This window comes from Camelus bactrianus, chromosome 14 (assembly GCF_048773025.1).
Source record: "Camelus bactrianus isolate YW-2024 breed Bactrian camel chromosome 14, ASM4877302v1, whole genome shotgun sequence".
NCBI lineage: Eukaryota > Metazoa > Chordata > Mammalia > Artiodactyla > Camelidae > Camelus > Camelus bactrianus.
Window position 1 is genome coordinate 45,994,724 of NC_133552.1, and position 21,983 is coordinate 46,016,706.

The following is a 21,983-nucleotide window of genomic DNA, read 5'->3' on the forward strand; positions in this document are numbered from 1 at the left end:
AATCCAGAAATGTCAGTTATCACCATAAATGGATTTACTTAATAAACAATAGAGATGATCAGATGGGCTGATAAAACAAAATTCAACTATGTGTAAACCACTTCTAAAACAAAGCAACAGAGTAAGATCAGAAGATTAAAGGTGCTACCTGAAAGAAAGCTGGTATAGCATAATTAGTAGTGTTATGTTAAGTGGTCTTACAGCACCATTGCATACTCCTGTTGCTTTGAAGTTATGTGTAACCACATGACTTGCTTTGGTCAATGAAATGTGAGTAGAAAGAATTTTTGCCACTGTTAGGCCAGAGCTTTATGAGCTAGTACGCACTTGGCCAGGCCCTTTGTTTTTCCCTTGGCAGTGACAGCAGCATGGAGGTGGAGCCTCCCCTAGCCCAGGTACCTGAGTAAAGGTGACAGTCTTCTGAGCCCTGCTCTGGCCCCCTTCCCCTGTGTCCACAGGTACGATGTAACAGCATCCGAGGGACAGATTATCTCCATCTCCTATCCGAGGTAGGTTTCCATGGTTATTCTCTGGATTCCTGTCTTCTATAAGCTAAATTATTATAGATACTCTTCTTTGGAGCTGCATTTGTAATCTGTTGGCTTAATCACCTATGGAGCCTGATCTTCTAAAATTATGTTTTACTGTTTGTTGTTTTCTCTGTTTCCAAGTCTTTAGTAGCATGTGGGAGAGCTTTCAGACACTGTTTTCCATGGCCAAATAAAAAATGCTTACAATTACCATCAAATAAAGCCCAGAGTCTGAAAACAGAGGCTTTAAACTGGTTGTAAAGCTTGAAAACTGGCCAGTAGTTTATTCCCCCCATCCTACCCATTTGCTATTTTTTAGTTATCAGAGTAAATCCACCTCTGGAGATTTTTTTGCATTCCATTTTGATGAAGGCAACCATATCTTTAATAAGGTATTTTCTGTTAATTGACATTCATCTTCCTTTCTGAAAATAAACAAACAGTATTCCTGAAGATAAGAAATAAGAACATATATGTAATCATGACAACACAATCCCTTGGTGACACGATTATAATCATTGTCTCTGTGAAGGATCTAGGATGAGCGAGATACTATAGCTGAAATGCAGATAACCCCATTATGATATAATTATTACTGTTTTCCGAAAATTCATTATGTGCACAGACTGTTATTAGTCACTCACTGGAGGTTTGTTTTGAATAAACTTGCAGCAACTTCTTTAAGTCTGACTTATAATTTCTAGATTCTAAAATGTGATGATTTGCCAGAGAGGATGCTGCACTATTTTCTGTCTGCAGTCTTCCACCTCCTTTTACTTAGATTCTCACATCCCTTCAGCTATGCCAGTACCCTGAAGGAGGACTAAAAGACCACTCTTATAGGAGGAATTCTTGCCCTGCTGTGTGTCAGACTTTCAAAAGATTTCTGACTTTGGTTTGTAACACTCCAGTGTGATTGCGATTTTTTGCAAGGAAGTTTTTTTTTTTTTTTTTTTAAATAAAAGCTCTGAAAATTATCAAAGAAAAAAGAGCTCTTTTGAATTTAAGAAAGAAGACTCTACCACATTCACTTTTATGATGAGAGAAACATTTGAGGAAAACGAGAAAGTAGATTGTTCAAAATCCAAATACTTTCAAAAGCTCTAGAGTAGGCACTTGGTGTGATGGTAACACAACATACCAATTTTTGCCAAAAAGACTCAAGTCATACCAGATTGATTTTTCTCTTATAAAGTTAACCAATTTTGGGAAAAAAATGTAAACATGCTTATTTTTCAAGCTTTAAGTATGATGTTGCTTTTCAAGGTTTAAGTAATCTTACATGCTTATTTTCAAGAAGAGCAACTCTTGTTCAAAAATGTCTATTGGTTTTAGTTTAAAATGTTTCAGATTTTTAAAAAAAAGTTTGTGAAGTTTTAAAAAATTATTTTTACATTTTTAAATGTTTAAATACCACCAAAACCATTACGGGATCTGTTCAGGTTCAACATACACTGTGACTTGGTTTCTTCTGAATATTCTTAAGAGTGGTATTGACATTTGGAAGAATCCATATGGCTAGAAATACAAAACAAGGCAGTGATAGTTTGTGCTGTTTTGTCATCTGAGCAGAAATAAGCATTGAATGAATAGCCTTTGTACTGTCAGAAGTGTTGTACCAGCACTGGCAACTTTGTTGATTTTGGAAACCTACTGTTTTCTAATCTTTGCTTGCTGACTTTTTAAGTTCCAGTAATATTTGCTTGTTAATGAATCAGACTTTGTTCAAGGCGTTTCTGGCTATTGATTTTGCATAAGTCAATACTTCTTATTGATAAGCCATTAAGACCAGAGCATGGAATTCTGTTTGGTGCTGCCTAGGACCAGAAAAGAGATACTGCAATAAACGAATTGGGCTCTGAAGCCAGGCTGCCTAGCTTTCAAGTCCTGGCTCTGCCACTTACTGGCTGGGTAACTGGGCAGATGGTTTGGCTTCCCGTGCCTCAGTTTCCTCATTTATAAAACAGGAAAAATTATAGAAACTACCTTGGAGGGTGGTTTGAAGATTAAATGAGTTAATACAAGTAAAGGGCTTAGAACAGTTGCTGGCATTTAATAAGCACCAATAGCTACTGTTAAGATTAATTTTAGAAGTTTCATTTTAATGAGAATGGTTGTTGTGTGAGTGGTTCATAAAAAGAGAACAAGTTGACCACAGGGGACACAGTAGCGGCTAGGAAGCAGAGCTGGGTGCTGTATCCTAGTTCTGTTGGTGCTCTGATCCTATATCCTGTCTGATAAACGACCATCACCATACTGGCCCCAGTGCCTCACGGCATGATAGGGAGAACCAGGTGAAATCACATACACTTTCCACATGGAAGTCTTCCCCAGATTTTTAGCCAAAAGAAATTGCTCCTTCTTGGGCACTCCCTATGCTGTTGACTTGTATTTTCATCATGACATCTAACACACTAAGTCTTGTGCTATAATTAATTGCTTATATGCTTCTTTCTCCAACTAGATAAGGCCTTGGTGCTGGAGACACTGTCTTAGTCACTTCAGAGAAAAATCATCTAGCATTGTGACATGAACATAATAGGCATGTAATAAGTGTTTATTGAAAAGGGCTCTGACAAGGAGACCTGGCCAAATAAACAGGATTATTATTATTACTGTTAGTATAACTGCTACTATATATGACTTTACAGGGTATAATTACATGGGTTGTTGGCATGGAATTCCAGTAGTCGAGCTTGGTGGGGTTTGAATGGAGAAACAAACATAGGGATTATTTACATACATTCTGGCTTCACATATTTTTTGTTTTCTCTCTGCATTATTCCCTTAAACTAAAATACACACATCAATGAAACAAGTATTTTTTTCTAGCTTTTAACTGGGTCAGATGTGAAATAATCAATTATCATGGGGTCTGCAAAAAGCCTTTTAATCCTTTTGGGTTGTCACCATATGACAAATGAGATTTACGGAGATAACCAATTAGGTTCTTGTCTAAATTTCAGCTAGAACTTGGGGATTTCTTTCTTTCTTCATCTCTACTTTAAAAAATTTCAATGTTTCATTGCTATGAGCTAGACACTGGACAAGGGTAGTGGGGACCAATAGTATTCACGATTATTTTGTGTGGATAAACAGAAATCTCAAATAAGAGGCAAAAAAAAAAAAAAAAAAATCAGCCACTCTGGGTTATCTGAATAAACTTGAAAACACAGCTGGGGATCTTTGATCTTAGTTTAACACATTAGGTGATTTTCTCTCCTTGTGGTAATTGGATCTATCAACTTGAATGAATGCAGTGGTCACATAAGGGTACATCCAGTCCACTCCATTGATGGAAAATCTGCATTTAAAACATACGGGGCTTACTCTTAGGGAAATTTCACTCTAAGACAAAGGTATAAGGAGAAGAGTGTTTGGGCTTCTAGAAACTGTCCTAAGAACTGTCGTCATTTTCATGACTAAACTTGGGCAAGTAACCTAACCTTGTTAGTTCATCTGTAAAACTGGGGAAAATAACAGGCTGATCCCAGATTTCTTAGAGAATTAGATTTACAAACTCAAGAAGAAACTATACTGTCTTTGCAATTCTGTGGCTGGATCAATTTGATGTCAGTAGATACTATTAGAGGTAAATGTGAAAAATACAAATCAAAATAAATTATATTCTCTCTTGAAATTCACTAGAGTGACCAGGTGACCATAGTTCTGAAATGTAAGGAATGGGGAGCACTGGAGAAATATGTATTTCTTTACATGGTTTTGAATGTGTGATATATGGATATTTCTCATCAATTTATGGTGTTTCAAATGTATCCTTAAAGCATAAAGTTTTTAATGAGACATGCACTTTCATTTTTCATATCTTCTTTGTAAACCTCTGAAATCAACTAATGTGCCTCATTTAAAACACAAATATTTTAAAATTGAGTAGCTATGCATGCAATTTCTTTCAAAACACAAAGCTTCCAAATTTGCATCAAAATAAAAAATCAAGACTGCTTAATTGAAACCTTGACACCATCAACTGCTTTAATTATGTGTTAAAGAGACAGGCATCCTGGGGGGGGGGTACCAACTTAAAATCAGTCTGCACTTTGAGTGTTTCTGGTGTGTGTACATATGTAATTCACAGAAGGGAAGAAAAAGAAGTGCTTCCATAGAAAGGAAAGAAATGATTGAAAATTTCTCTAGACATAAATCATTTCACACTAAAAACAGGAAGAGGGCAAATTTGTCTTTTCAGAAGAATGCAGAATAGAAATTTAGGATAGACTTTCATCTCTGCCCTAGGTGTAAATGTCAATGAATGCTTTCTTTTGAAACTACAAAGATTTTTAAAAAAAATAATCATTGCTACTTAGAAAACACAGTTCTAAGTCTTGACTACTGGTTGCTTGGATGTATTCTATAGACCATACTGAGTGAATGGGGGAGGAGTGGGCTGTTATTTCTCTCCTCTCAAGTATATAAATTTTGCAGTAAAATGACTGCTTTTATTTATGTATTAATTCTTGTTGTCTTTGCTATTATGGGCTCATTCCCAATTTCCCTGGTTAATGTGGAACCCAGCAGCTCTTTGTTCTCACTGTGTCTGTTGTCTCCCTTTCTTTGTGTTGCAGGGTTACTGCTACCCGCATCTGCCACTGAGCATGCGGAAAAATCCTTCAATAGATTCTTGACTTAGGACTTTCAGTAGTATTACTCCACTTCTCCAGGTTTTAGTAATAACCAGAATATCCAGAAGATAGACCGAAACTTGGAAAGGTGATGGGTGATACAGGTGGTTAGGTAGTGGTCTGCAAGCTGGGACACCAGATAGAAAGGTTCAGGGTAGTTATCACACATATTTATCTAATTTATGGAAGCCCTCACCCAGCAAGTTAAATGCAGGTCACCCACCCTAGACACAGAAGCTCAAGATATAGATTGACAACTGAGAAGACACAAGTGTTTCTGAGCAGAAGGCACAGAGCCATATCTAAAACCAGTGGATAAAATGTGCTAGCATTTCCAGAGGGATGTGGCACATTGTCACAAAGAGTGGTATGTAAAGTCCCCGAGCAGGGACCTTCACTAGATAGTATATCGTCCCAGGATGAGAATCAGCTGTGTGGATTTTTCTCTTAATAAAATCTCAGGCTTTTCTCTGTGTTAAACATCCAGAAATGCTCTCAATATTAATTGAACACAACTTGGTTCAATTCTTCTGCTTTAAAGCTCTCCTCCACTCTCTCTTAAAGCAGATTTACCAATGATTTCCAGAAGATGTAAAAAATTGCAGGTTTGCAGGTGAGATTATGGGTATTGGAGAAGAGTTCTGAGGTTTTCTGTTTTTCTTCCCCAACCCCACCCCAGTAAGTCTGACCTAATAGCTTGTAAATTATTTAACAGATGGAGCACTATTCAATTTTACTCATGTTTCTCCCTTTAATGATTATTGCCTGTTTTGTTCTGCTTACATGGCCAACTCTTAGAATGGTGTCTGGCATAGAGTTAGGTGTTCAAAGATCTTTTGTTTAATGAATGTATGAATATATATAGTACAAAATGCTCTCATTTTACTGTGGCAAACATTGACGGTAACAGAATAGTTCAAATATGACGATTTTAGAACAAACTTAAGTGAACATTTGGCACTTTAGCAGCTGACCACTCCCTCTCTTATCAAGGAGATCGTTTTTCTCCTCAGCCTCCTCTCTCCTACCATTTTGTTTCTATATTACCAATTAGGGGATTAATAGCATCCTCTCAAAGCCTTTACTTTTTGGTCCTTAAGATAATGTTCCCCGGCCTTTTGGTTTTCTATACGTTTCATTAGCTAAGTGGCTAGCAGATGATGTTGTTAAGCACAAGTGCTCTGGGAAGGTAGCAAACTGGCAGGGACCGGGGCACTGCCTCCAGGGCAGGCACCTGCCGTCGCTTTTTTGGAACCACCACTGCCTGCTTGGCGGTCGATGCAGTTCGCTCCCTCCGCAGCCGCGGGAGGAAGTGCTCGGGGCGGGAAAGTTCAGGCCAGGTCCAATCAGTCACCGGGGATTGGGTGGCGTGGGCGGGGGCCGTGGCCGCAGGACCCCAGCCCGCGCTCCTGGCCCCGCCCCCCGGGAGCGCCTCGCCCACGGGCCGGTCCTCCACCCGGCCCCGCCCACCCGGCGCCTGCGCCCCGCCCCGCCCGGAGGCCGAGGCTAAAACCCGGAGCCGCCGCGGCGCCCAGGGGACTGGAGGGACGCTCTGAGCATGTGCAGAGCAGCTCGGCGGCGGCTGCCTCGGCCGGAGGCTGGGCCCCGGTGCTGATGCGAACAGCCGGCTCGGCCTCAGCCCCAGCATAGTCGGCCCGAGGAGCCGGGGCGGCGGGGAAGGAACTGTAGCCTCCCCGCGGCCCGAGGAGCCGGTGCAGCGGCGGGCACCACCCCCCTACGCCCCGGCGGCCGCGGCGCCCTCGGGGCCCAAGATGATGGCGGAGCAGGTGAAATGCGCCTCGGCGGGGGGCGGCTCCGGAGCGGGCTCCGGGCCGGTGGTGAACGCGGAGCTGGAGGTGAAGAAGCTGCAGGAGCTGGTGCGCAAGCTGGAGAAGCAGAACGAGCAGCTGCGGAGCCGGGCGGCCAGCGCGGCCGCCGCCCCGCACCTGCTGCTGCTGCCGCCGCCGCCGCCCTCCGCGCCGCCCCCCGCCGGGGCCTGCAGCCCGCTGAGCCCGCGGAGCCCCCCGGCCGCCGCCTCCGCCTCGGGGGGCCTGGGGCTTGGGCTGGCGTTGGGCGCCGGGGGCGGCGGCGGCAGCGGCGGCTCCAGCCCCGCATTCCCAGGGACCTACTGCCTGCCCAGCCCGGCGCCCTCCCTGCTCTGCAGCCTGGCGCAGCCCCCCGAGGCGTCCTTCGTCTACTTAAAGCCGGCGACGGGCTTCTTCGGGGCGGGCGGCGGGTCGGAGCCGGGGGGCGCGGGGACACCGCCGGGGGCCGCCGCCGCGCCTCCCTTGCCGCCCTCGCCGCCCCCCACGCTGTTGGATGAGGTGGAGCCGCTGGACCTGGAGAGCGTGGCGGCCTGGCGGAACGAGGACGACTGCACCTGGTATTGCCGGGCTCCCCAGGGACCCTCGCCTGCGACGCCCCGGGGGAGGGCGAGGGCTGGAAGGGAGAGGGGGACCTCAGCCAGCGCCCCAGGCCCCGGTGGCCTGGCAGGTGCGGAGCCGGGCTATGTGCGGAGGCTATTCACCAGGGTGGAAACCTGTTTTCTAATAGCTTAGGCTGACCCATGTGGGGATGGACTGGTCCCCTCCATCTCCTTGTGTTGTGTGCTCTTTGCTCATTATTGGGTCCCGAGCTCCTCGTTAACATTAACTGCAAAATCATGCTGTCTTGTCTTTTTGTTACTCAAACCTGCTTTATCTCAGTCTTTTTTGGGAGTGACGGGGGATGGGTAGGAGTTGACGTCTGTCTGCGGCTGTTACTGTTCTTTTCTCCCAAACCAGGGCTGGACAGGATTTGCGTGCTGGCCCTCCTCCCGTAGCACCCCAAGCCGCCCAGCGATGGGTCTCTCCGTAAGAGATTCGTTCTCGCTGTTTGAATTGTGCAGACGTATGTCCTCATTCGCTGCATCTTCTTTGCTAGCTTCTCGTCTTAGGGACAAACTTGCTTTTTCCAATGTGGTGACCTCACTGTTTTTCCCATCAGTAATCATGTGAAAAATGATGGCTTTTCGGAGAATGGAGTGAGCAGCTTGAAGGCGCTCTGTTACCTAGGAACCAAGGAACTTGTTTTAATTTTAAAAATTAAATTGATTGAAGAAAAATGAGATTAGAGAAACTTATTTTTTAGAAGCTTTAAGCTGGTAGTAAGAAAACTTGAGTCTGGTGGCATTTATTCAGTTGAAATCTGGTTAGCTCAGTCTACTTTTCATCAGTGAGTACCTTGTGGGGGAGAGGGTTCGAATTCCTTTATTTTTAAGAGTACTTTCTCATGGAGTAGTAGTCACTTCGTGACTTCTTTTGGTTGGTTTGTGTGTTTTCCTCAGTCGCTAGAGGTGGTGTGATGTGCTCAAGTGAAGCAGAAGCTTCAGATTAGGTGGAATTTAGGTTGAAGCAAAGGGAATGAATAGCATTCACCTCTGCAGCGCAGTGGCATGAAAAATAGTTGTCCTGCTTTTTTCTTTGAATCGTCAGTCCTCTTATTTAGGACCCGTCCTGTTCCCAAAGCAGGGTTTTCTCTCACTTTCCTTGTGTCTCTATTGCATGATTGCACAGGAGGGAATGGGTGATGGGGAACCTGGCTGGTTTCCCACTGGGACTGCGTTGTTCTTTTCCCTTGCACTCTTCTGTGTTGAGAAGTCTGTGAACTACACTAATTAGTTTGATTTTGAGACTCAAAGTGTGTGGAGCTACAATAAGGCATAGTCCTCTTCCTGTGAAGTACTTTTCGGCAGCTGTGCTGGTAGCTCAGGTTGTAAAAATCAAAACAAGTCACCACTTTCTGGAACTTTAAGCCATTCTTTAGAAGCTACACCTTTTATTTTTGTAAAGCCCAAGCTGTATGGTAACCTCAGATTCAGCCCTTTCATGGTACTGGCAAATGCTCTCAAGATGGTTCTTAGGTTGTTACTAATAACATAATCCCTTATACCACTTTCAAATTATTTTAGGTTAATGTAGGCCCTGCTTGGCCTTTTCTGGAGATAATGTACTTAAATAATAGAAGGAAACTTGCTGTGTTTTTGATGGAGATCAATCCTGTGCTTTATAAAATTAACATTTTAAAATTGACTACGCTACACTTACTATTTTATAAGTGTATTAGGTCGGTGCTAGTACATACATAGCTAATAGAATTGTAATATTTTCTTCCATTGAATGGACTATTACCATATTTAGTTATCATCTAGGTATTGCTAGTATTTTGATATTTAGGCTTTCCTTTTGTAATTATTTTTTGTCAAAACAGCATTAACATACAATCACCTACTATTAGCCTGTTAGCACTTCAGATGGTTTGAAGCAGAATCTGAATTGTAACAGGTTGTACTAATTTCACTCGTCAAGTATACAGGTGAATGAATAAATCAATGCCATGACACTTCATAAATGTTTCTTCAGACAAATGGCACTCTGTTTATAGAATCTTCTTCAAAACAAACCTAGGGTTAGAATCCCAGGTGGAAAAACAGGGAGGGATCATTAATCTTAGCAGGATGGACTTAAATATATATATTTTTAAGGTCAACTGATTTTATAGTAAACTTTCAGAGCATTTTTGTCCATTACAGTACTTTTGTATTGCAGTATTTGGCCTATTGATGAACAGTCAACAGAGTTTAATTTTGAAAGCTTAACCCACTTGTTAACGCTCGCAGCACCCTGTGGTGTTCCTTCATCACTGCAACCACGTGGCTCTGCCCTGTGGTCTCACAGATGGAGTGCTTTTCATTTGGATTCCCTAATATGTTTGCAGGAAGGCAACTTAGTCTTATTTCCCTGTTGAGAAACAACTGTAGTGGATAGCTATGTGCCTGATTATTTAAAAAAATATTTTAGAATAAGCTTTACATTTTCATTGTAAAAGATAAAACACAGAAGTGAACGAAAAGTCAAAAAAGTCTTTCCTCTTGACCTCAGTTTACTACTGACTCAGAGTTAATCTGTTAACCTTCTGTAGTTGCTTCAAGGTAGAAGCATAATTATACAAATCGGTAGGCAAATACATACACATCAATTTTTTTACACTTCCCTTGCATTGAACATATCTTGGACATCTTTGTCTAACTGTAACAATTGTAGCATTGTTAAAGTAACAGTATTAAAGACCAAGTTACTATTAAAAGTATCACCTACAAGTTTTCATAAACTTTAATCATTTCCTCATAATGGGTTAAGTAAAATTGATAATTGATAATTTAGAGTAATAACTTCCTGCTAATATGTCATATCTTTAGGAAATAAAGTTCACAAATGTAGGTTAATCACCAAACATTTTAAAAGTTCTTTCATGTAAGTCTGTTTTTTCTAATAAGGTCTAGCATATAACTCTTCACCTTCAATTACAATCTGGACAACACTTGGCTCGAAAATTACAAGAAAACAGTGAATACTATAATATTTGCTTGATAGTTTATTAGTTAATGAACAATTATTTATCCTATATTTATCCTATAACTATCTCCTGTGTATTAAAAAATGAAAAAACTTTGTAAGAAGAATGAAGTGTTCTTTTTATTTTGATGGAAGTCTGAAACAAAATAGTTCTTATTTCTTCAAACATTTATCTTCGTTGAATTTAAAGTATTTAATTTTGCCTTAATACAGTCTGGTTATCTTAGCACAGTGCTGCTAGAATTAAATATCTCAGGAAATTAAAGTTGATTGTGGCTTCAGAGCCTTAATTCTCAAGTCCAGTTATCATAATGCCATAGTAAACATCACATCCTGCTATAGTGATTCTTCAATTGTCTTACTACTAATTTGGCAGCTTAGCTCTCCAGGAGACCATAGGCTAGGAAGTAGAGGGGAGAAACTATCAGCACCGAGTTAAAAGCTAAAAAAGCCTGAAGTCTTGATGCATACACGGGACATGGTATGACTGACGATTTGCTAGTCTGTACAGAAGGATGTTTTTAAAGGTCTCTGTCCCTGTGTCACCAGGCTGAGGAGCAGTGGGCTGAGAAGTACCGGGGAACAAGGAGAGGGAATCAGATTGGTATGCAGTGGCAGTGGGAGCAGTAAATCATTATCTGCATGAGAGACCTTTCTGTGACCTGTTTCAGTCTCTTTTTTTTCTGTGCGAAGGGACTGAAGCTCTAAGGAGAAAAGGATCTCCTCCAGTTATTTCCTGAAAGAACTGACTAAAATTCAGATTACTTATATGGATTCAGAAGTGTTTGCACCACTAATACTTTCCCCCCAAGCATGGTTATGACCCATCAGTGGGTTATATAGTCAGTTTAGTGGACTGACCAGGATTATCTTTTTAATGAAGTGCAGTAGGATAAAAATCAGAATCAGAGTGCATTGTGTCTTATAGTACAAACTTGTCTTCGATAAACTTATTTCAGTTTTTATGTGTATATGTCCTGGATCGAAATAGTAAATGCATTTGTGCATTATGGCTAAGGTTAGAATAACTTCTATTTGTAATGTTTGAAAGCAAAATGGACTTGGAGAAAACAGGTGGAAGGGCCCAGCTCCCTGAAGATAGTGTAGCGTGGGGGAAGTCAGGACCTGCACACCTCAACCAGGAAGACAAGTCTGTATTCAGAAAATGCCAAGATTAAAATATGCCAGCTGACACAAAATACAGCCATATAAGGAGGCATTTAATTTAGTGGAACGGCAATTAGCAGAATATTGAGACTTAAGTGAAAGGGATGTGGCAGTGATTTTTAACTTGCCTAACTGGAAAGAACAGGAGAAAAGTTCTTAATTATACAAGGGGGAAATGGTGGTATATACAAATTAAGGAAAATTTAATGAATGAGATAATCGTCTTCCACGTGTAACACCAAGACCCTGGACAGCTGGCTAAAATCATTGCCAATTCTTCATCAAAGCTGTTGAATACCTTGTACTATACATATGGCACAGCTAAATTAGACCACCTGAATGGTTTTTTTGCATAATTGATTTTCAGTGAAAAGACCAGAGGGTGCTTCACTTTCTGACAATGCTAATTGAAAATGCATGGTGTTTTCTAGGAGCTAGTGGAGTTGACTGAAGTATGTGCTGATGTGTGTTTTAAAATGAGTAACTTTAAAACACTGCAGTGAGACACTGAAATAGATTTAAGATGTAAATGTGGGGCAGTGGCTGTGGGGAGAGTGTGCTATAGGACCCGTTCAGTAACTAAAATTTAGCCTTAATGTATCCTTTTAAATAGCTTGGTGGGTATGTTCCTTCAGCAGTGGCTGACTGGTTTGACCCACCAGCAGGTGCTAGTGAATCTATGCTCTTGAAGCTGACTAAAAATGAATTGATTGTGCTTATCAGTGCTGGTGTTTTATCTTTCCTTAAAATAAAACTTTTGGTGATTGAAGCCTCTTGAAAGGACTTGTCTGAAAATTGACACATAGCTTTTCAGTGACAAGTCTATGACACACGTGTAACTATTTTTGCCGTACCATTTATTGTATTACCTGCAAAAGGATGACTTTAGAACCAAACGTTGAAAAAATAACCAAGACTGTGTTTCTAGACATTTTGTAATACTTCATTTGAAGCATTCAGGGTTAATTATGGTGGGCTTTGTATTATTTCTGACCTCCCAGTGTTAGTGCGTCTACTCAGTCAGGGGTCTTGAAAATGAGATGCATGGAAAAGTCGAGATTCTATGAAAATAATCATAGTTTTTAGTCACATAGTTTTGGAAGTTTTAAAAAGTTAAAATTAGTGTGTGACATTTTAAATAACTTTTACAATATTTGAAGGCTCCTCAAGTTCTAGACTAAGGCTTTTCAGATGTTCTTGCCAGATGCCAGTATGCCAGCAGTGAAGCTGTAGAAGTCGGGAGAGTAGTTTGTAAGTCAATAGGAGCTATGTTGTACTAACAATGGCAAGATAGGAAAGTGTAAATGTTGCTGGCGTTGTAATGACAGTGAATAAGGTGACTTTCATGACTTTTTAGAAGATGAGAACCGTTTCGGAGAAACACAGGTTTCTACCTTGCTTATCTAATTTTGGAGATAAGTTACACTTAGGGAGTTTGGAGCTTCATGGTCACCATAACTGGCTGCCCTCTTTCTTTTTTTAAATCCAGTTCGAGGCCTAGCCATAGAAATAGTAGGCTCAAAACTATCCTCCAAACATTGTTTGGAGACTGACTGTAAAAATGATCTCTTCTGTCTTAATGTCATATATTTGTGTAGTGCTTCTGAAGTTATATCAAAGTAATACAATAAATAGGATGTACATAGTTGAAAAAGTCTTCTATACCAAGACTTATTACAGAAGCAGCAGTCTCAGTTCTTCCTGCCTTGGAGCCCTCCACATGGACATCGCTTTACACTCCTTTAGCTGTTTCTTTTATTCTCTGTTTCTGAACGGTCTTTATACCCCATGACCTTAAACGTCTGTGGACTTGTTTTGGAAGATGAAGACCAAGCTCTCTTCCCTTCATCCTCTCGCCACCATCTCTTCTTTCCCTTCTCATACTGATTTTTTCATAGTGTTTCTGTGAAATCGTATTTAATGCCTGTGTTACAATTATCACTGTTATTAGCTGAGCCCTGTTAACTATGTTACATTTATTTTCTCTGTCCTTTTGTTCCTCTAGGAGTTAATAATGGCCTCTCTTTTCCCCCTTTACCATCTTCAGTCCTTTATTACTAATTTTCTCCAAACACTCTACTGGAGCCACACATTTCTCAGTCAGGTCAGACATACTTGATGATCTCTTAAATCTGTTTTTAAAAACTTATTTTGTAGTGCCGTCCCTTCTGGAACCCTTAATCTCGTTGCTCCAGTCTTTACTGTCTGCTATTTAGGCTGGATGCCCAGTGCTATTGTCATGGGAATTCCTCAGGTTTTTCCCCCCAGTATCAGATCTCCTATTTCTTAAATCCTGTGTCTTCGTATTTCATTTATTCTTAAAGGTGGGGCACAGCCTCGGTAGCTTTCTGAGAGAGGGGGCATGCAGAGATGTACACCTTGAAATCCTGCCTATTTGAAAATGCCTTTATTCTATCCTCATAAAAGATTCATGGTTGGGCTGGGTATAAAAGTCTAAGTCAGCTCTTTTTCTTCATGTTTGAGGGCGTTGTTCTGTTTCATTCCAGTTTTTATTCTAGCTGTTGAAGTGCACTGTAATTTGGTTATCAAATCTTTCACGACTTTTTCTTGAGTTTTCCTTTTTCCCTAGTGTTCTTCGTGGGCACCTTGTATGGGCATGTCTGTTCATTCATTGTACTGGACGTTTCTGGGTGCTTTCACTCTAGAACCTGATGGCTTGCCTTCAACTCTGGACAATTTTTTGCCTTAAAAAAAAACCAAAAAATTTCTCTTCACTTTTGTGTTTTGGAACTTATAATAATTATCAGATTAGGCCCACCTGGTGTTATCATTTAATTTTCTTATCCCTCTTCCTGTTGTTAATCTTTGTCTGTGTTTTGCTTCTGGGAGACTTCTGCAACTTGATCTTCCAAACTTATTTATGAAATCTTTTGTTTCTTCTATAATAGTTCAATAGTTCCATTTGCCAAGAGTGAGGAAACTTTTTTTAACAAGTTGTTTTCGTGCTCAGTTCTTTTCTTCCTTCTACTTTTAGTCTCAGGGTTTTATTTAAATGGAATATTCCAGGTATCTAGCGTCATTGGTTGTCTGTTCATACGCAGAGGAGGCACTGAAGTTGATCTAAGGCTCTGTGTGGGTGGACCTCTGGGACCAGTGGACTTCTCAGTGATTGGATGGGTTGCCAGCTCAAGTTTCAGTATCTCTAGGTCTTCCCTTGGGTTCATCAATTTTTCCAGACATAAACATTTCTATACTGCTCGGAGATAGAAGTTAGGCAGTCAGTTCTAGGAATGTAAAGTGTTAGGATTCTAACCATTCAGCAAGTAGGCGTTCACTTACCCTCTCTGGTTCAGTGAGGCACTTCATCCCTCCTTCAGCTAAGTTCGGTGTGCCCAGAGTCGGAGCTTCTCTGTAGGTCTTCCACGTGGTAAGCCTCTGGTCTTAGCTTGTGACTGAGGAGGGGTAATGGGCCTGGCTGAGTGGAGTAGAGGAGGGGACTGGCATTCCAGTTACTCCTTATGCAGCCTTTCAGCTGAATTCCCTGCTTTCAGTTGCGTGATCCTCCCCATATGCTATGAACTGCAGGTGAGGTGAGATGTAGTAGCAGATAGCATGGGCGGACAATGGAATGTGAAAGAGGGAAAACCCTGCACCTGAATAGGGCAGAGTGGGTCATGTAGCAATTCAGTGTGCCTGTGGGAAGTGAGCACTGCTTTTGAATGTGCTGTGAGGCTGTGAGGTCAAATACATACATGCACATGGAAAGAACCACATTACATAGGCCCTAAAAGATTAAGGATGTCTTCCTGAGGAGTTCTCCTGCAAGCAGAAAGCAGATCACTGCCCAGAAATACAAACAACACCCAAACTGGTGGGAGTGTGTGCAATCCTGGGGCGAGCTGGTTGGTGGAAGTTCCTAGCCACAGCAGAAAGGGACAGTGGTCCCGTTGGATGCGACAGGTAATGGGCAGGATGGTGCTTCAGGTAGCTTCAGGTGGTAGCTGAGAGAGGTTTGAAAATAAGCAAAGGCTCAGACAGTGCATGATTGTGTGTGTGTTAAACTGTGAGGAAAATTAGTTAACTCAGAAGAAATCTAAAGATGAGGAAGTTCCACAGTTGACTGATGGCTCCTGTGTGTCTGGGCTGTGGCATCCACTTCTCTGGGTCACCTACATGGCAAGTGGCGGCCCCAGGCTCAGGTCTTAAGAACATTGAAGGGTAGGGAGCTGTTTGTTCCTTACTGTTTTGTGAATTTTTCTAAAGCTTTATTAAGGTATGAGTGAAATATAAACTGCATACATTTAAAATGTTCTATTTGATTGGTTTTGACATACGTATACACCGTAAAACCACCACCATGGTCGAGATGGTGAATCGTCCCCATGCTCCAGGCTTCCCTGTGGCCCTTTTGTATTCCCTCCTCTCCTGACCCTGCCACCTCCGACTCAGGCCGCCATCGATCTGTTTTCTGTCCATCTGGCTTGGTGTGCATTTTCTGTACTTCTATATCGGTGAAATCACATAGCATGTACTCTTTTTTCATTTCTTTGTGTGGTCTGGCTTCTTTCAATCAAGGTAATTGTTTTGAAATTCATCAGTAGGTCATTTCTTTTTATTATGTTATGTGAATCAGTAGGTCATTTCTTTTTATTATGAGAGCCCTTAGATTGTAGGGACACAGCAGAGGCTTATCCATTAATCTTTCCGTGAACATTTGGGTTTCAATTTTGGGCTATTACAAATAAGTCTTTGCATGGACAAATGGCATTTGTGTCTTCTAGGTAAATACTTAATGGCCTTTGAGCGTCTGGAACAGAGAGTTAGGTATATGTTAATTTTTAAAGAAGCTGCCAAAATCTTTTCCAAAGTAGTTATGCCATTTTTCCTTTCCACCAGCCGTGTATGAGAGTTTCAGTTGCACCATATTGTCACCAAGACTCGCTGTGGCCAGTCTTGTCTTTAGAAATCCTAACAGCTGTGTAGTAGTATCTCATGGGGGCTCTAGTTTGCATTTCCCAAATAACTAATGATGAGCATCTTTTTATACACCTGTTTACCATTCATAGATCATCTTTGCTGAAATATCTGTTTAAATCTTTTGCCAATTTTTAAAAGAACTGAATTGCTTATTGAGTTTCTAGAATTTCTTACATATATTCTGCTTATAAGTTCTTGTATCAGATAAATGATTTGTAAATATTTTCCCCCAATCTATTGTCATTTATTCTCTGAATAATCTCTTTCAAAGAGTGATTTTTTTTTTTTAGTTTTGGTAAAGTCCAGTTGATACATTTTTTTCTCTCATGGATCATACTTTCAGTCTAAGAAAGTGTATCTAAGAAATTTTTGCCAACCCAAGAACACAAAGACTTTTCATCTGTGGTTTCTTCTAAGAGTTTTACAGTTTAGGTTTTACACTTTTGTCATCTATTTTGAGTTCACTTTGGATATTGTGCGAAGTATGGATCAAGGTTCACTTTTTGTATGTGGATATCCATTTGTTCCATTACCACTTGTTCAAAAAGACTGTGTTTTCTTCATTGTGTTGTCTTTGTACTATGTCAGAAATCAGTATTCCATACATTTGTATTTTATTTCTGGACCGTCTATTTTTTTTTCCATTGATCTGGTTACTTTCTTGGCGTCCTAAAGTGTCTTCATTACTGTAGCTCTGTAATAAGTCATAGTCAGCGGTCGCCCTCCAGCTTCATTGTCCAGGCTGTTCTAGGATCTTTGCATTTCCATGTGAATTTCAGAATCAACTTCTACATTTCTACAAAAAGCCTGCTGAAATTTTCAAGTGGAATTTTGTTAAACAGATCAGTTTAGGGACCGTTGACATCTTAACAATATTTAGTCTTCTGACCCATGAACAGAATCTGTCTGTTAATATCTTTTTAGATTTCCCTCAGAATATTTTGTAGTTGTTAGTATACAGGTCTTAACATCTTTTGTTGGATTAATCCTCAGGCATCTTATTTTTTTTATGCTGTGGTACATGTGAAGTGAAATTTCAAAAATACTGATTGTTGCTAATATAAAAATACTTCTGTCCTTTGATCTGTTATCCTATAATCTTGTTCAAAACTCATTTATTCTAGTATCTTTTGTAGCATCTTCAAATTTTTTTGCATAGATGATCATCTCATCTGCGAATAAAGACAGATTTACTTGCTTCTTTCTAGTCTAAATGTTTTTATTTATTGCCTAATTGTACTGATGAGAACCTGCAGACCTTGTATTGTTCCTGGTATTAGGGGAAAAGCGTTCAGTCTTCCACCGTAAGGATGCTGTTTTTGTAGATGTCTTTAATAAGATTGAGGATATTTCCTCCTATTTCTGATTTGCTGAGAGTTTTTATCAGGAATGGATGCCATATGTTTTTTCCGTTGTATGTTGAGATTATCATACGGTTTTTCTATTTCAGTATATGTGGTAAGTTACACTGACGGTTGAATGTTAAACCAACCCTTCCATTCCTGGGATAAACCCCCCTTGGTAATGACGAAGCATCTCTTTTATATATGGTTGTACTGAATTTGCTAAACTATTCAGACCTTTTGGTTCTGTGTTCATGAGGGGTGGTCTTTAGTTTCTTTCCTTTTAATGTCTGTGTCTGGTTTTGGTATCAGGTTTCATAGCTATGCTGAACTCATAGGCTGTGTTAGGGTGTGCTCCCTCTTTTTTTTTTTTTTTTTTCAGAAGAATTTGTTAAGAATTGATATTCTTTAAATATTTGGCAGAGTTCAGTAGTGAAATCTTCTGGGCCTGGGCTTCTCTTTGTGGGTCATGTTTGTTCTGCAGTGCTCCATCCTTTTACTTTTAACCCACGTGTTTGCATTTGAAGAGCACGTGTTGTAGGCAGCATATAATTGGGTCTTTTGTGACCCCTTTAAACATGAGGAGAAACTTGCTCACATGCCCATCAGAATATTTCCCCTTAGCATTTATTGGCTAGGATTGTGTCCAGGGCTTATGCCTGAAACAGTCATTGGGCAAATGGGATTAATGGATTTACCAGGACTGGCTCAGCCCAGTGCATCCATCTCAAGGTGTGATCTCCAGAGAGCAGTATCAGCGTCACCTGGGAACTTGTTAGACATTCAGATTCTTTGACCTTACCCCAAGCCAACTGAGTCAGGTAGGTTAGGGCTGCCTGCAGTCAGGTGTTAGCACTTCGTGTTTTAACAAATCCTGTAAGATTTTGATGCATCAAAGATTGAGAACAACTGGCCTAGACTAACCTTCACTTGCGGGGTCTAGAGAGAGCTCTCTGGTACTGGACAGAGGTCTAGAGAGGGCTCCTCAGTTCAGGGGTCTGACAGCAAGGAAGGGAGAAAGAGAATGATCTACATAGGTTGGCAATAATCTTGCCACAGTAGACCAGAGTGGGACCCAGGAATATGAGTTTTTAACCCACCAACATATTCTTAATGAAGGCAGGACTGTGGTCCACACTCTAAGGGAAGAACGATACATTAGGATTGTTACTACATTGATTAAAAGAGATATTTTAGACTCTTCGTCTGTAACAGGAGTCAGCAGACTGTCCTGTGGGCTGCTGGGCCCACTGCCGGGATGGTGTAGCTGTCAGCTAGATTTTCACATTTTTAAATGATTGAAAAGAATCAAAAGAATATTATTTTGTGATGTGAAAATTATGGGAAATTCAGCTTCCAATGCCCATAAATAAAGTTTGTAGGAACACAGCCACACTTACTCGTGTACACGTCATCTGTGATGCCCTTCGGGCTGCAGTGGCAGGGCTGAGTAGTCGTGACAGGCTGGCCACAAAGCATGTCCAGTCACTAGCTGGCCCTTTATAGCAAAAGTTTTGCTGACCCTGAACTATAAGCGTAAATTGCTAAGTAGTATATTCCTCAACCATCTGGGATAAGTTACTCTTAACAGGTAGCGGACCAGACTATAACAGTACAAGAGTGAATAATGAAGTATGTGATTTCAGGAATATGTGCTCACTAGAATTACAGTAAACTTTGTTTGAAGGAGTATGACTTTAATGAGATTTGTAATTAGATCACAGATTTATATAGCAAGGTCAGTTAATGGAGTCTGTGATTGTAATTTTTTTCCTTCCTTTTTTTAGTCAACTGCTGGTTAATCCTCAAGATAAACCCTATTGTATAACCCCTATCACTGAAAATATTCTAAAATTTCCCTTAGCACAGTAAGTTAGTGACAGAAAACCTTTGTTCTAACTTGCGGTGCCCCAGGGGGGTTATTTTGAATCTTGCCCACTGCCTTGTAATGGTGCGGATGCTGAAAGTGAACTCTTCCCAACTACGTGTCTTTGAAAGCTGTTTGGCTTTAATGAGAAGGAAGCACGTGCTAAGTTTAGTATAGGTCTGAGACAGGGCAAGTATCTGATTATTGAAGAGTTGAGACAATCCACAAACAGCTGACTTTCACCTACTTTTAGACTTCTTTTTAGAAAAATGCAAATAAGATTTGCCTTGTTTACCACAACATGTTTATAGACATTAGCCCAAGTTCGCATATGAGTCTGTTGTCAGATGAAAATGTTCATTTCTAAAATGTAAGTGAGGTGGTCAGGTCATCACGGTGCCCCTTCAAGGTCAGTTCGGTCGCAAGAGCCCCAGATCCCCGACTTTCTGAGACATACAGTTCCATGGTTTTTTGAAGTCCTTGCCACCAAGCAACAGAAAATGTCATATTCTACTAGGGGATATTTGCCTGTTAAAAATGATTTTGGAATTTGAAGTAATCAAATGTGCGTTTTGTTTTGATAGAAACTGTTAAATACATGTTATTTTTCTCAAGTAGAAGAGAGGTAATTTCTATCTAGCTAAATAATACCTATAATGTAGATTTCTTTTTTTAAGGTTATACGTTGGCTCTTCAAAGACATTCCTGTCATCAGAGAAATCCCTGAGCCCTTTGCAGTGGTGTAGACATGTCCTAGATAATCCGACTCCGGAGATGGAAGCAGCAAGGCGTTCCCTGTGCTTTAGACTGGAGCAAGGTAACCGTGCACCCCCCACCTACCCCCTCAAACTCCTGCCGCTGTCCACTCTGTGTTTGTTGCCGGTTTTGAAATAGACACTTAAACTGAAAAACCTTACCCTCAGGTGCGGCTGTTGCATGCGGTTCAGTTCATGTGTTTACACAGCAGGGTTTCTCAGTGTAGAATATATTTAGTTTTGTGTCTGTTTCTAACCAGATTTTCAGGTTCTTTTAGTTTGTGTTGTAGGAATGTGTATTATTTTTCTATTTTTTTCTTTCTGTTTACAGATGTACCAGTAAGTAAAATGGGTCAGTCGTACATTCCCTGGGGGTGGTTACAGGGTTGTGTGGCTGAATTCCAAGGTAGAAAACTGGGGTTCCACCAGGACCTGAGTATGATCTTTGGAGTTCCCTAAACGTTTACTTGGATGTATAATTGGAAGTCCTAACCTTTGTAAACTAGGAAATAATAATCTTGATATTGAACATTATTTAACATATGGAGCCCAACATCAGTTCAAGTTTAAAAAAAAAAATCAAGACAGTTGTGGCAGGAAATACAAGCAAAAGGAATGCCTGTACTCAGCTCTTTTGCTATTTTGATGAAGTAGGCTAGTTCTTAAGGCTGTGATCATTTAGGCTTTTGCTTGTCTTAACCTCTTGGTATCTGTTTCATTATCTAGGAACATTTTATTTCTGTTCCATGGATGACTTGCATCCAGATCACGCTTGAGCTTGAATATGGAGATTCCCGCCCCTCCCGATGAAAGAGTCAGGGTAGCTGGGAGTAGGGCCGAGGGAGTCCGCATTGACAAGCGTAGCAGCGTGATTGTTACGCACACTGATGTCGGAGAGCACTGCCTATCAAGTCCTTCAAGGACAATGAATGCCTATAAAATACTTGGACATAAGACAAAGTATAATAGGTCACGTTTCTCGAGTTCTTGATTCCGACAGTCAGTACATTAAGTTCTTGACATTTTTCGTTGTATCCTCTAACCGCACTCATTTGAGGCAGGTACTGCCCTCATTTTTAGAATGAGAGAAGTAGAAGTGAAGTTCGGAGAAGTTCAGAGGACTATGAGAGGGCAGAGTGACCCTTGGAAGCAAAGCCAGGGCCTGAGCCTCCCTGACACCAAAGACTGTCCTTAACCACATTGTGTGCTGCTTTATTGGCACAGTCAGCAGTAAGTATGAACAGAAATCTGTTTTAAATATATGGGGAAGGCCAAACTAAAAAGCATGTTAACATTTTAACTGAAATGAAATAAATGATTCAGTAACAGGAAGTTGAAGTGGAGTCGGAA

At 40.8% G+C, this 21,983-nt stretch overlaps 1 protein-coding gene across 4 annotated transcripts in view; it reads left to right on the forward strand.

Annotated features, from left to right (window-relative positions):
* The first annotated feature begins 491 nt into the window (after nt 1-491).
* The window catches only part of SLAIN1 (SLAIN motif family member 1), a 55,943-nt gene continuing 34,451 nt past the window's right edge, over nt 492-21,983 (forward strand). For 2 of the 4 annotated variants that reach the window (XM_010973527.3, XM_074378372.1), the window contains exons 1-2: nt 6,726-7,553; nt 20,556-20,695. In XM_010973527.3, coding sequence (XP_010971829.2) covers nt 6,943-7,553; nt 20,556-20,695 — 751 coding nt within the window. In that variant the 5' untranslated portion in view covers nt 6,726-6,942. Of the gene's footprint in view, nt 510-6,725; nt 7,554-20,555; nt 20,696-21,983 lie in introns of those variants that run through there. The other 2 variants (XM_045509140.2, XM_074378373.1) reach the window with 2 other exon arrangements.